This window comes from Sinohyriopsis cumingii, chromosome 4 (genome assembly GCF_028554795.1).
Source record: "Sinohyriopsis cumingii isolate HCF-2022 chromosome 4, ASM2855479v2, whole genome shotgun sequence".
Taxonomy (NCBI): Eukaryota; Metazoa; Mollusca; class Bivalvia; order Unionida; family Unionidae; genus Sinohyriopsis; species Sinohyriopsis cumingii.
The window spans coordinates 27,072,871-27,087,854 of NC_142964.1; the positions used below are offsets into that span (position 1 = coordinate 27,072,871).

Consider the following 14,984-nt stretch of genomic DNA (forward strand, 5'->3'; position numbering starts at 1 on the left):
TGAATAATTTGTAGGCACAGAATACTGCTTGAATAATTTGTAGGCTCAGAATATTGCTTGAAAAATTTGTAGGCACAGAATACTGCTTGAAAAATTTGTAGGCACAGAATATTGCTTGAATAAATTATAAGCACATGATACTGCTTCAATAATGTATGAACACAAAATACTGATTCAGTAAGTTGGAGAAACATAATACTGCTTCACTCATTTATAAGCACAGATTACTGCATCAGCACGTGATACAATGAAACACTGAATATGGACAATCAATCACATACAAATTTTAACCCTTTAGTATGAACACTTGATTCATAACGGGATATGTAGTCATAGAATCCTATGTAAGCAAATGTATTCCAAATAAATTTAAAATAAAAATAAATACCCATATATTAACTTTATCTCAACAACATGCATTAAGACCCTATCAACTGGGTATTTGACCCGATACATATGACTTCATTTCTATTCATTCAACTCAGTTCATAAAGATAAAACTCCATATATTGGTAGTGTTATCCATATGTCGTGCGATGTCAATAGATGTACATGAGGTTTTTTTTCTTCTCACCAATGGTGTCAAGACGTTCCTGTAAGATTAAATCGTATTACTAATTATGTTTTTCTAGTCTCGAGGGGTCAAATATATGTGACATCAAAAGACCTCCAGTTGTTCCGACTGTGATGTCGGAAAAGGATCAGACACTAAAAGGTAGCATAACTAGTCACATCAGAATGTAGGAACTTATAGATGTGGCTATAAATTTGTATAAGTATATAATAAATACTTGTATCAATCCAACTTATAGCTGTGGCTATAAATCTGTATAAGTATATAATAAATACTTGTATCAATCCAACCAACTGCAAAAGATTGTATTTTATAAAATTCAGCTTCAAGTGAATTAATAATTATAGAGAAAATGGATTATATCTTACCATATCACAGTTGGTGCCAACAGCGACAGGATACACTTTAATCGTCGGGGACCTGATTTTAATCCGTATTAACTCCCTTGCCGCGTCCTCCTTTTCCTATAATGAAATTGTATTATGACGTATATAAAATCTTAACGCAACTAGTTACATTAAATTCCCCAAACCATAGAATGTCCTTCTGTCAAAGAAACTTTGACATAGAAAACAAATCAGATAGAAAGGGTGAGTCATTGTTCAGAAATAAACGTCATTACTTAAGTCAAATATTACAGCAGAAAACGTACTAATAAATCTTAATATTAATAACTCAGTTGATATACATGAATGATTGTACAAGTTAATTCTTGTCTTAGTCTTTATAGGTGGTAATGAGGAAAAGCAGTAAGGACATTACGCTGATATTTGGATAACTTTCTGTCAATTTTTTGACCGGTTTATGTCTACATTCTTTTCTAAACAGATGCGAATTTATTTAGTTCTCTAAGTTAATATTTAAACCACGCTTGTCACAGGGTCGATTACACGTTACAGGTATCCCCCATCCAACTATCCATTGATCGATACCCTCAGTTTTATTTGTATCGAGCCCATGTGGGATAATTGGCCATATTCCGACAGACTTAACCTTTCGCAATGCCACTGGGGTAATGATTCGAAAAATGGCCGCAAAAATGTTGATAGTAATAGTAAAAACAAAAATATCCATAATGCGGGGTAAAGAAACATATAACGGTGCAGTCAATATGTACAGAGATTACTCAGCAATAATTTCATAAGCTTATTTGGTCAAATAACAATCATATAAAGTGATACGATAATATGTTGTCATATCAAGAATATCGAACTGAACACACGACGTGTAGAGTGTAACGACAATATCAATATATATATATATATATATATATATATATATATATATATATATATATATATATATATATATATATATATATATATATTCTTTAACTCCCTGATCAAACGTCTTAACCACACCACAACATTCAATTTCGACCACACATCGTCTGAACTAGTCCAAACCACACTCGCACTGGAGCAAAGGTCAGTCCCTTTATTCTGCCTATACTGCCCTCCTCCTAGAAGAAAAAAACAAGCTGGCCGAATCTCTCTTTTTGGAGCAGTTTCCGAATCTCCTGGAGTATGGAAATTCGATAGGTGGCAACCTGATTATTCATGGAGATTTCAACTTTCACATTGACTGTCCAAGAAACCCAAACACATAAAAACTCATTGATTACATTAACGTTAACAACCTGAAACAGTAAGTTAACCAACCCACCCATAAACATGGTCACATTTTAGACTGGATTCTTCATAGACCTGATGATAACATTCTACGGTCCTCCCTGGTATCCCATGACCTTGCATCAGATCACCAATGCATTATATGTCATCTTGACGTATCAGTCGCTAACCCTCGACCTTTATCTGCTACTAAGAGAATCCTCCGTATGATAAATAGAACCAAACTAATGCATGACATCCAAGCAAACTTAACAACTTGCTTACCTCATACAGCAGAACAACTCGATAACTGCCTGCGTTCATTGCTCGACAAATATGCCCCAGCTACCAAGTGCAGAGTATCAATTCAAAAGTGTTCTCCATGGTATAGCAGTGTTAGGGACCAGCTTCGAACTGCTGAAAGAGACCGCCGTAAAGCTGAGAGGCTTTGGCTTTACACCAGACTCACTATTCATAAGCAAATCTATGAAGCCACCGTTTCCAACTACCTTCTCTCCAGTCGACCTTCCGGACATGTTCGCAAATTTCTTTCGTGACAAAGTACAAACCATTAGAGATAAGCTTGACACCACAATTTCAATTGACTCGTCGTCACCATACAGTTGGGATACAGAATTTGAGCGGCACCCATTAGCAGCATTTGAACCTGTCTGGATTTCGTACGTACAATCGTGATGAAGAGTGCACCAAAGTCATGTGAACTTGATCCAATTCCAACATCACTGCTGCTTGAGTGCTTAGATCCAGTATTGCCTTCACTAACTGATGTTATTAATAACCTCTCTCTCATCCGGGGAATTCCCATCATTTTTCAAAACTTCCATTGTAAAGCCTCTGCTGAAGAAACAAACACTAGACCGTAACGATTTAAGGAACTACCGTCCAGTTTCTAATCTCCCATTCATATAAAAAATCTTAGACAAGGTTGTTCTATCCCAGCTTGTATATCATCTGAATTCAAACAGTCATTTTAGCAATGTACAATCTGCATATCGCCCTTGACACAGTACTGAAACTAATCTTCTAAAAGTAGTTAATGACATTCTTTCTGCGTTGGATAGCGGACAGATTATAGTCCTCGCCCTCCTTGATTTGTCTGCAGCATTTGACACAATAGACCATGATATATTACTTCACCGTCTCCAGCATGTATTTGGCATTCATGATACAGCCTTACTGTGGTTCAAGTCATACTTGGTCAACATGACACAAATTGTATCTGCAAATGGAATACACTCCAGCCCAGTTGATATATGTTGTTGTGTTGTGGTGTTCCATAAGGGTCTGTTCTTGGACCTGTCCTCTTCATTCTATAAACTCAGTCGCTCTCAAGTGTCATAGATCACACTGGTCAACAGTGAAATCATTACTGACTTGAAAAGGCCCTAATCTGTAGTATTTTGGTGTGCCGAACACGAATATAACCGTGAAAAATTTGTATTGGCTCTCGTTTTGAAGATATTCATATACCTCATTTTCTATGTTTCACTGTGTAAATTTCTCCAGTAGGACTGCAGCAACATCCGGAATAATGATGTAACATTGCATAATACCATCATGCTCACATCATCCACAGTTGATTGCATCATTTTCTGATGCAATGCAATACTAATGCCATGCGGCTGCTGAAGTAAGTTGACGTCAGCAGTGTACTATACATGTGTAGGCCTATTATACTAATGCCAGGCGGCTGCTGAAGCTGACGTAAGCAGTGTACTATATAAAGCCCAATCAGATAGGTTCAGCATTTAAAATATTTTAGACGTTGTGCGAGACAGTTCAAGCTACTGTTACATAAAACTCATTATTTTATCCATTTACGTACAATAAAGAACAGTAATGCCTCGAAAGTGTGTTAATACCGCGGACAATTGTTGCTATATTTGTGGGGAAGTGACATTTGCCAACCAGAAGAAAAGTATCAATTCTCAAGTGAAGAAGGCATATCATCTTTACTTCGGATGCAAGGTTGGTGACCAAGACAAGCCTTGGGCTCCGCATATATGCTGTGCTACATGTACAACACAGCTTTCACAGTGGTTGAATTGCAAAAGGTCATCAATGCCGTTTGCAGTCCCAATGGTGTGGAGAGAGCCAAGCAACCACCTAAATGACTGTTACTTCTGCTTGGTTCCTCCTCTTTCCGGCGGAATAACGAAGCGAAAGAAGTCGAGAATAGTCTACCCAAACATGCCGTCTGCATTGAGACCAGTTCCACATGGTGAGGGACTTCCTATTCCAGAACCTCCAGCAGAATATTCTCTTGATTCATCTGACGAAGACAAAGGTGAGTCGACCTGTTCTTCTCCTGGTCCATCAGCATGCAGTGATCCAGATTTTCACTGTGGTGCATCATCAACCCCACACAGAATAACACAGGAAGAACTAAATGACCTGATTCGTGATTTGGACTTATCAAAGAACAAGGCAGAATTGCTAGGATCAAGACTCCAACAATGGAATCTTCTAGAAGAAGATGTCACAATTACTGCATATCGAAAGCGCCACCAGCAATTGGAGCCTTTCTTCAGAAAGGAAAGTAATCTGATATTCTGTTCCGATATTGAGGGCCTCATGAATGCTTTAAAAATCACTCATGACCCACAAGAATGGAGACTATTTGTGGACTCTTCGAAACTGAGTCTCAAGGCTGTGCTTTTGCACAATGGAAACATTCTTCCATCTATTCCAGTAGCGTATGCTGTCCACATGAAAGAGACATACGATAACTTAAGGCAGCTACTGAATTCCATTGAGTATAACAAGTACAGCTGGCACCTCTGTGGTGATTTGAAGGTAGTTGCCCTTTTAATGGGACTGCAGCAAGGATATACAAAATACATGTGTTTCTTATGCGAGTGGGATAGCCGAGCAAGGGAAATGCACTACATGAGGAAGGAATGGACTCACAGGCAGAATGTAGCCATTGGAGAGAAGAATATCCAACACCCAGCTCTGGTTGAGGCTCAGAAAATCTTGCTACCACCCCTTCACATCAAACTAGGATTGATGAAGAACTTCGTGAAAGCCATTGACCGGACTTTGCCAGCATTCCGATACCTGCATGAAAAATTCCCTCGACTCAGCGAAGCAAAGATTAAAGAGGGAGTTTTTGTGGGTCCTCAGATTCGAGAGCTTTTCAAAGATGACCAGTTCAACAACTTGCTGGAAGGTGACGCGAAACAAACATGGAATGCTTTTCGCCTAGTTTCTACAAACTTCCTCGGAAATGTTAGGGCAGAAAACTATAAGGAACTAGTAGAAGACATGTTGATGAAGTATAAGAAACTTGGCTGCAATATGTCTCTAAAGATTCACTTCCTTCATTCCCATTTGGATTTCTTTCCTAGCAACTGTGGTATTGTTAGTGATGAACACGGCGAACGTTTTCATCAAGATATCGCAACAATGGAACAAAGATACCAGGGAAAATGGTCCACTACAATGCTGGCTGACTACTGCTGGACACTCCTCAGAGATGCTCCCGAACAGCTGTACAAGAGACAGGCGAAGAAATCTAAGATGTAGTCAATGACTTGATTTTTTATAGGTAGGCTATTACAGTTGACCTTTTACTATTGGAATGCATTTCGTTATGTAAACATTAATTTCTTGCAGATTACAAAAAAACTAGAGCCAATTTTGCAATTTGACTGTCATATTCGTGTTCAGCACATAAAAATTGATAAGAATTGACTAATTTTATTTCAGTAACATGACTTTTGTAAAAATTTGTTGTCCAGTGTCATCATCCAGTGTCTCTCCAATTGTACGCTGATGATACCCAAATATACAAATCTAGCCACCCAACTGAAGTTGATGCTAACATCCAAGGTGAAGAGAGGTCCATTTCTGATGTGAAATCATGGATTACATGTAACAAACTGCAGATGAATGATGATAAAACTGAGGCCATTCTGATCACAACACAAAGGCTTTCTCAGTCACATCCTTTACCTCGAACAATAAATATCAGCAATACTAACACTAAATTCACACAATCAGTACGAAACCTAGGTATTACTATGAACAGTACTCTCACATTGCACCAACATGTCATGAACATATGCAAGGCTGCATATCTTGAGCTAAGAAACATCAGCTCCATTCGCAAATATCTTTCAATTGACGCCACTAAAACACTTGTATGTTCATTAGTACTTTCAAGACTGGAATATTGTAACTCAGTTCTCTCTGGTTCATCTCAATATCTGCTCCAGAAACTTCAAAAAGTTCCAAACATAGCTGCTCGAATCATACTTAGAGTACCACGATCAGAGCACACCTCCCCGCTGCTCTGTACCCTGCACTGGCTATCCATTCGATCCCGAATCAAACACAAATTGTGTTCTCTGTGCTACGTTTCACTGTCGGTCTCTAGTCCAACATACCTATCCGACCTCACCCATATGTACACACCAGCAAGATACTTACGCTCCTCTTCTGACAATCGTATACACATTATTCCCACAATGAAAACAAAGTCATATGCACAGCGTTCTTTTGCATACCAGGGCCCAGCAACGTGGAATGAATTGCCCACTGAACTTAGACACAAAGAAACAGTGGTCCCATTCAAGAGTGCTTTCAAAACTTATTTCGACTGCAAGAACAAGCTTAAAGACATAATAATGTTTCCTACCTTAAATATTTTCAGCATGTTTCTTGTTTTGTTTGATATTTTCATGGTGTTTGTTTTTGTAATCATATCATTATATGTTTTTTATCTTATAGGTGTTGTCTGATGTTGCAAAGCACTTAGAGCTTCTGTAGAGTAGGCGCTATACAAAGTCCTCATTATTATCATTATTATCAGTATTAGTATTAGTAGTAGTAGTAGTAGTAGTAGTAATAGTAATGATATTATATATATAAAGAATAAAAATCATATGGCGGATAATAGTTCTTTCAAGAGCACTGGATCCAAAAAGGGATCACGTGTGTCAGGGATTGATTAATATAAATGCAATAAACTGACAATGTACAGTGCAAAACTAGTATCTAGCTTGCATTAGCGATGTCGCCTCTTAATGAGTCTTTTTCAACGGCAAATACAAAACACAGACAAGACAAACAAATAAAACACAAAAACCGTTGTGTTTGCAAAACTTTACATGGCTGTTTCTACAAGAATTACAGTTTTAAATTTATTATGTTTCAACTAGTTTATTACAACTTGTTGCGGATGCTGGAAAATATTTTCTTGACCTAGAAATCGATGAGCCGTAACAATCTATGTAAATGTATGTAAGCACAACTTATATGATTGTCATAGTAGTAGTCATAGGCTATTAAGCAAATTTAGATAATTATTTAAAAGAAATTGTGTAGCCTGCAAAAGATAATATTTTTTTGAGCATGGCTATCTTTTTCTAGTCTTGTTGGTTTAAACCACCTGGTTTTAATGCTATAAGGCGGCGTATCTAGTAAGATTTATTTTCTTTCCTGGTTTCGGAACTCCAGTTGCGGTTGTGAGCAATTGCAATATGTGTTATATTATTGAAAGTGTGGCATGGGGATGAAAAGTGTTCTGCGACCGGGTTTCTGTACAATATATATATATATATATATATATATATATATATATATATATATATATATATATATATATATATATATATATAATGTTTTTGTTTAATCGTGATAAATTGGATCAAAGCGCTTTCAGAACTCTTTATATAGGTTTTCTACTTAATCTATTCAATTTGGTATCAAACCTTTAACTTTTTCTCTTGCTATCAAAATTATGGACAGAGTATTAAAATATTTTACACAAAAGCACACAAGTTAAAGGATTTCAACCAAATGTATAACCTTTTGTAAGAACCCTTAAATTTTATGAAAGTAATCCACCCACCCTATAGCCCAAATCTACATAACTTCAAACGTGAATATTTGACCCATACATTTTAGGCATCCTTACTTGTATCTGATTGATAACAACACCCAGTCCGTCGTTAGAGGTGAGGTGCCCCCTCCCCCAATAAACGGAAGGAGGGAGCCTCGACATGTCCAATTTTATTTGTCTCCAATTCTCTATGCAATTAATCTCAAAGAGTACTTTTAGAACATAGTATAGACAGGATACCAACCAATGGATATGTACTATTTTCCTAATTAGAAGTACCAGAACGCGGATCCCCCTTTTTAATGCTTTCAATATATGTAAGTCCAAACAACTATACAATTTTTAATAGAAATAAATAGTACACCTCAGATTTTAACAATAACAATACTTGTCCAAGAATCCAGTTTAACACATGACATTCCAAATAATTATTTATAACAACATTAATGGTGTGTTAATATCTACACAGAAAATTGCTATTTAGTATACAAACAAATATGAATTTATGATAAAGGCACTTAATAATTTGACAATGAGCTTAATGGCAAGTAACTGATGGTACTGTACCGCCCTTAATACAACTAATACGTATATTTAGATCCAAAAACGACTGTCTGAATGCACAGTACTATTACCTATAACCTGAAATTTAATCCAGCAAGTAAACAATCTAAAAAGAATTGAACATAATTTATATTAACCCTATTCTTCTCCTCATTATCTAAGAGGGACGAATTTTACCTTTGTTACTTTGCTTAGAATCAATTACAAAACAGAAAGGGCAATTACTGCACCCGAGAGGTGTATGCGTGTGTGTGTGTGTGTGTGTGTGTGTGTGTGTGTGATTTGGACTTTTAACAAAGATTTAACAATGTTTCAGTCATATGGCTACGATGTCTGCAGTATGACAGTTTTTAATGACTCCCTAACCACTAGGCTACCGGAGCGGTCAGGGGCCTAAGATACGTGGACAAGAAAGATAGACAATTGGTACAGTAAGGTGTGGTAGATACTGTACAGTTTTGATTAACATGTCTTTCTACTATAAGGTAACGGAGCATTAAAGTATTAGATTACAAGTTAAGTGTAATTTAAGTGCTAAAGTACCAAATAATACACAGCCTGATTCAACAGTTTGACACGCAGACAAGCGTTTATCTGAGCCACACAAAATGTCACAGTGCCCTTCAGATTGAAATGTTATACTAAAGTATGTAGATTGTGGTAAAGGTATATTTCTTTCAACAGGTGTTTTAACGTTTCGCCTTTAGCTTTTCTTGAGTTTCATTCAATTGTATTAATAATTTCTTTAAAGTTATTTTTATCTCTGTTAAATGCCCAATAATTTAAGCCCCTTAACTTCATAAATTTGTAATATCTCAATTAATTTACCTGTTCTATTTTCATCTTTTTAGCGATAAATGTTTAATTTCTACATCTGTCAAGTAAATCGAGATCTAATTGTATTGCCACTATTTTTATACTGCTAGTTTTGAGCGTCACTACATAACCACATAATAATCTTTCATATCCATCAATAGGCACTATATTAACATTTCCTTCTCGACTATCAGATCTTTTGAAATCTTGTTCAAGGTATTTAATTATCATGTAATTCTCTCGCCCTATGTTGATTTGTTTTTCAGGGATATCTGTTTCGCCATCATATTTTCAATCAGTTGTGTATTTTTTAGTTGTGAATTAAGTTCTTTGTTTGATTTTATGACTTGAGTATCCGTTGAATATTTGTTGTCTTCCATCAATATAGGAAACGCATAACCTTCAAATATACTGGTAATTAATGAATGTTCATGAGACATCATGTTTGGTACATAATTTTCGTTTGCCTCTTTTCCATCTTAGGAATGCTACAGAATCAGTCGTATATTTTCTGATTCTATAGATCCAGGTAATATATTATTTTAGCTCACCAAACAGATAACTTTTAATACTATGTATATCCATATTTGTGTTTATGCAAACAACATTGAACTTGTTATGTTTCAATTACATTTTAAAATATTCATCACCTATCTCTAATACGTATTTAATACCTTGCTTATATTCATTCAGAAAACGTAAACCGTTCTGTTGAAAGGTCATCTTTTGCTTAATCTTGATTAAGAGTTCCATGATTGTGGGCTAGAAATATAGAATGTTATCATCTATAAGTAATATTCAGTTACAATACTTTGCAAGTTGATTACAACGTAACCTTAAACAGAACATCGGAACTGGACATTAGGTCAACTAAATAAACACTTCGTTGATGAAAATTAACGAAGAAATGTGATGTAATTAATAAAATAAAACATTGCATAGATGCTTGACAACACGAATAAAATAGGACATGACTTGTTAGATTTGTAGGGGCTAGTATGACAACTGTGTTTTGTGGAAAGAATGTTGGAGATACTAGGTTAGGAGTTGTGCTCATTATATGACTTATTATTCTAGTTTTTACAGTGTTTGTCTTTACAAGGGTAGTTTGATTAAACTTGACCATGAGTTGATGCTGCATACCATAAGGTTTCAAAAACACAAAGAGAGTGTAACCTATGTCATAAATAAGTTGAAAACTATTGTTGAAATGGGGAGTAGAGATATAAGCAATAATGAAATACGTTATGATAGTGCAAATTGGTCAAGGACTCAGATGCAGAGACGCCAAAAGGGACATTAATACAACTGAATAAGACGTCATGACTTTGACCAGGCTTTCTATCCCATTACTTAAATGAAAGCTTTCCACTACCTAACGCGAAGTCTCTAATACCTAACTTACTACAACAAAACTATATCAATGTTAAGGTGGAAGGACCGGCTAAACAAGAAAAATATTGTTTTGAGTCCAAGTGATGAAAGAGATGGTAAAGTGTACATTTCATTACAGAATCTATATTTCATAGTCGATTATTTACACAGTTTAAATGATAAATAACCCAAATCAATTATTATATAAACAATAAGAACGAAGCCACGACCATGACAATATCTAATGGTTTCGATGATATTGAAATGTATTTGAAAACTGTCTAGGTAGGAATGCATGCTGATAGTGACAGTATAAAAGCAAATAAATTGAATAACAGCAACAGAACTCTAAATGTTTATTAACTCAGAGTAATAATTAAGTCGTGTTAATAAGAAATCATCTGTAAATAACTAGACTTTAATATACAGAGATCTAAATTATCAAGAGGTCCAAGTTTATATCTACTGAATCAGTGACAGTTTGTGGATTTTTAAAGCTGAAAAACCTATATAATTTCCTTGCCCAAATAACCATTGCAAATGATTTCTGTAACTCTCCTGCTCTATTGTGCTAAAAGTCCTACCTGTTAGAAAATACAGTTCAGGGTGAGTTCATCCCATACGATGATAATAACCATATAAACAATTATAAAGAAGTAATGTAAAATACTTGGATATCAACATTAGCTATAATATATTTTAGTGGTATATTCAGCACTTATATCATTAGAATATCTCAGACAGATTAATTTGCTATTTTTGTCGAAAAATATATAAAAATCTTTAAGAGGTCTCAATGATTTTAATTTTAATTCATAGAGTAAGATAAAGATGGTGAAGCACGAAGCAATGCCTTAAATTAGAACAACACTCGTATCGTAAATTTAGAAGATCCGAATGAAATATCCGCTGAGCCCGACGAAGTTTCTCTACAATGTCGAATGTCGAATACGTGAGAGACTGGAAGATATTACTTTGACAGGTATAAAGACATGGAGAAAAGAAACAATAATAAATAAACAGCCATTGATCAGAGTATCATAGAAAAGTCTACCTACCCAATGAACTGAAGAACAAATATATGATGACTAGAGAATGGTTCCAGATCATGATTTGTTTAAACAAGACTTATATTTTCAGCAAGCGCTTTACACGCTTTACCAACTGTTCGAGCGAAATCAAACAAAATAAATGTAGTAAACCTGCAAAAAGTATTAGAACAATTGAAGAAACGATTAATGCTGAACTATCATCCATACTAAGAGCCGAGGAGAAAAGAAAGAAATATGTACAGTCACAATACAACTTCAGGAGATGCATACCAAATTAAATAATGAAAATAAATCGACTGATGAAAGACTTTAAAGCTGATAGAGACAATTGCTGATAGAAGTCATTAATAGTATTTCACAATTAAAAAGCAACAATAACTTTTGAGAGGTCCAAATAGATATATCGAACTTAGTCCAAATATATATAACGATATAGATTACAATCTTAAACTTCACTGTCTGAACGAAAGGAATGATAGTCAAAATATGTAGCTCCAGTATGGATGAGACTCCGTAGATGGAGCAAATCCGTGTGAGATCTTACCAAAAATTAAACCCGAAATGTTTCAAGGATGACTTGAATAATTTTTGAAGCTTGTCATTTGACCACACTTAGACAGTTCCCCTCCATCAGTTTGCTGTAAACAGATCTTTTAACAGCCTGGTTACCTGACCTATCACCTCAACTGTGATTTCATCAGTAGAGTGAGGATGCCTCGAATGCGGGAACCTCAGAGTCTGGGACACTGTCCAGCCATAGTTTTCTGATTAGATTCTATATGCAGTCCATGTGAGAAAAAAATTCAGCCTCTTGGCATGCCGCAAGTACACCGTGTTTCGCAAGCATACAGCAGGGTGAGGCAATATGATGGACATATAGATCGTAAGTATTTTGGAGACTGATGCTTCTGCGCTCCCACATTTGCACGAAGTCTGCCGAAGAACCTGCTTGCTTTAGCAATTGTATCGTTCGTTTCAATGTGGACTTGTGAATGTGGCCATTTTCTATTTGTTGGTTCATCACCTCTGACTTCTTGATACTAATTGTGAGAACGAAATTGTCACAACCTGTAGAAAAATGACCCGTACTGTGTTGCATGTCAGACTCAGATCTGGCATTCAGGGGACAATTATCATCAAATAGGAGATCTCGCACAGTCAGTTATTGTGACTTTGTCTTTGTAGTCGTCTCTGATTGAACAGATTGCCATCAGTCATATATATATATATATATATATATATATATATATATATATATATATATATATATATATATATATATATATATTTATATATAATGTCGATTCCAGTACCGTAGTCACGGAAGGCATCCAAAAGCATGGCGGAGAATATCATACTGAAGAGGGATTGGGCCAATATACAGCCTTGCGAGGCTCCATTAGTGACTAGGAATGGTTTAGATGATTCACATTCGTCCACAACACATCCTGGAATTGACACAAAATTGCAGTGAATTTCTTTGGGCAAAACATTTCGCTATGATCTTTCATAGGCCTCCAGACTGACTGTGTCGAAGCCCTTTTTCAGGTCGACGAATGTCGTGTACAGGTTGGAGGTCTGTGCCTGGCATTTCTCCTGGAGTTGTCAAGCTGCAAACACCATGCACGTGGTCTCTTGTCCTTTCCCGAAGCCACATTTACTCTCGCGCAGGAACCCTTGAACAGTGGGATGCACAAGAGTATTCAGCATAATTCTGACAAGGAATTTGCATGCTTTTGACAGCAAAGAGATGCCCAGTGATTGTCAAAGGATTGTCTGTTGTCTTGCACCCTTAGGGCATAATTCCCTGAGTCCACATGAATTGGATGATTCAGTCACTTTCTGTGTCATGTGCAATTCTCTTGCTTTATAGACGTCTGCAGGTATAACAACTGACCAAAATAATTTGCCGTTCGATATCAGGTGGATTCTTTTCGGTTGGCTTTGGGGGATCTTCAAGTGATATGTTGATTTCTTTTTGAGGCATTCGATCAATTGCCCCTTGGGTGATACATGAATGTTGATTGAGGATGTTGCTGAAATGTTCTGTTCATGTTTGAAGCATAATTTGTTTGTCAGTGAGCAGCATAACTCTGTTTGCACTCAGTATTGGATATGTTTGTGATGACTGTGGCCCGCAGATTGTCTTCGAAGCTTCAAAGAAATCCTTCATATTATTCGTGTCTACATAGGACTGAATATCATCTGCCTTACTGCTAAGCCACTAGCCTGGCAGCTCTCAGAGTTTGCATCGGACAGTCTTGTTGATGTTGTTCAAGACTATTTTTTGTGCTGCCTTCCGTGACCGATGTGCCTCGTTGAGAAGTCTCTGACTGGCATCATTGTTCTCATCAAGCCAATTTTGATGTTTACGTGGGGTGGGACCTAGGGTTTTAGATGTCGTTGGGTACACAGAGCCACCAAAAAATGCCAAATTTTCCTTGATATTGTCGGAGTTTGTATAGATTATATCCAGTTGCCTGCTTCATATTTTGCTGTTTCAATTTGTTAGCATGTTGATATGTATATAATATATTAATGTGACTTTCATTCATTGTATTACCCAACATTTTTTGTTTGACGTCGTTATAAAACTCTTGGGTTGCTTTCGAGAACGTTTGGTATATACTTATTCCTCATTTCATTATAAATTCAATCATCAAAATATATTATTATCTGTGCTCATTTCTAATTGCACATTACTATTTTGAAACTAGCAGCACGAGGTAGTCATGGTGCAGTAAAAAAGGGTCTCATCATGCGCACGGGTTTAAGTTTTCAAAAATATCACATAGCATTTGAAATATCTTTTTTCACCTAGTATCATAATGATCGCCAATATACTTTAATGTAAAATACATCATAATACCATTTACGTATGGGTAATCCTCCTAGTTGATAAATGATCCTGCTAGTTTTTGATAACATGTCTATATGCATAGTTTGTTATTTATCCAGTTTCAATAAACAATCTTTCAGCCGAATCAGTATAGACTTATCGATAAATATCTGTTTCCAAACAATCAAGATGTCATTTCTCTAAATGTTTAATTATTTATCTGAATTTATCTTTTATATCTTTAACTATTTTAACTAGTTGCTCTAGAGAATGACACATACATGGA

General features: G+C 35.9%; 1 protein-coding gene across 7 annotated transcripts in view; it reads right to left on the bottom strand.

Annotated features, from left to right (window-relative positions):
* The window catches only part of LOC149800852 (uncharacterized), a 99,737-nt gene that overhangs the window by 20,906 nt on the left and 63,847 nt on the right, over nucleotides 1-14,984 (bottom strand). For all 7 annotated transcript variants that reach the window (XM_089954869.1, XM_089954868.1, XM_089954871.1 and 4 more), the window contains one exon: nucleotides 943-1,038. In XM_089954869.1, coding sequence (XP_089810995.1) covers nucleotides 943-1,038 — 96 coding nt within the window. The remainder of the gene's footprint in view (nucleotides 1-942; nucleotides 1,039-14,984) is intronic.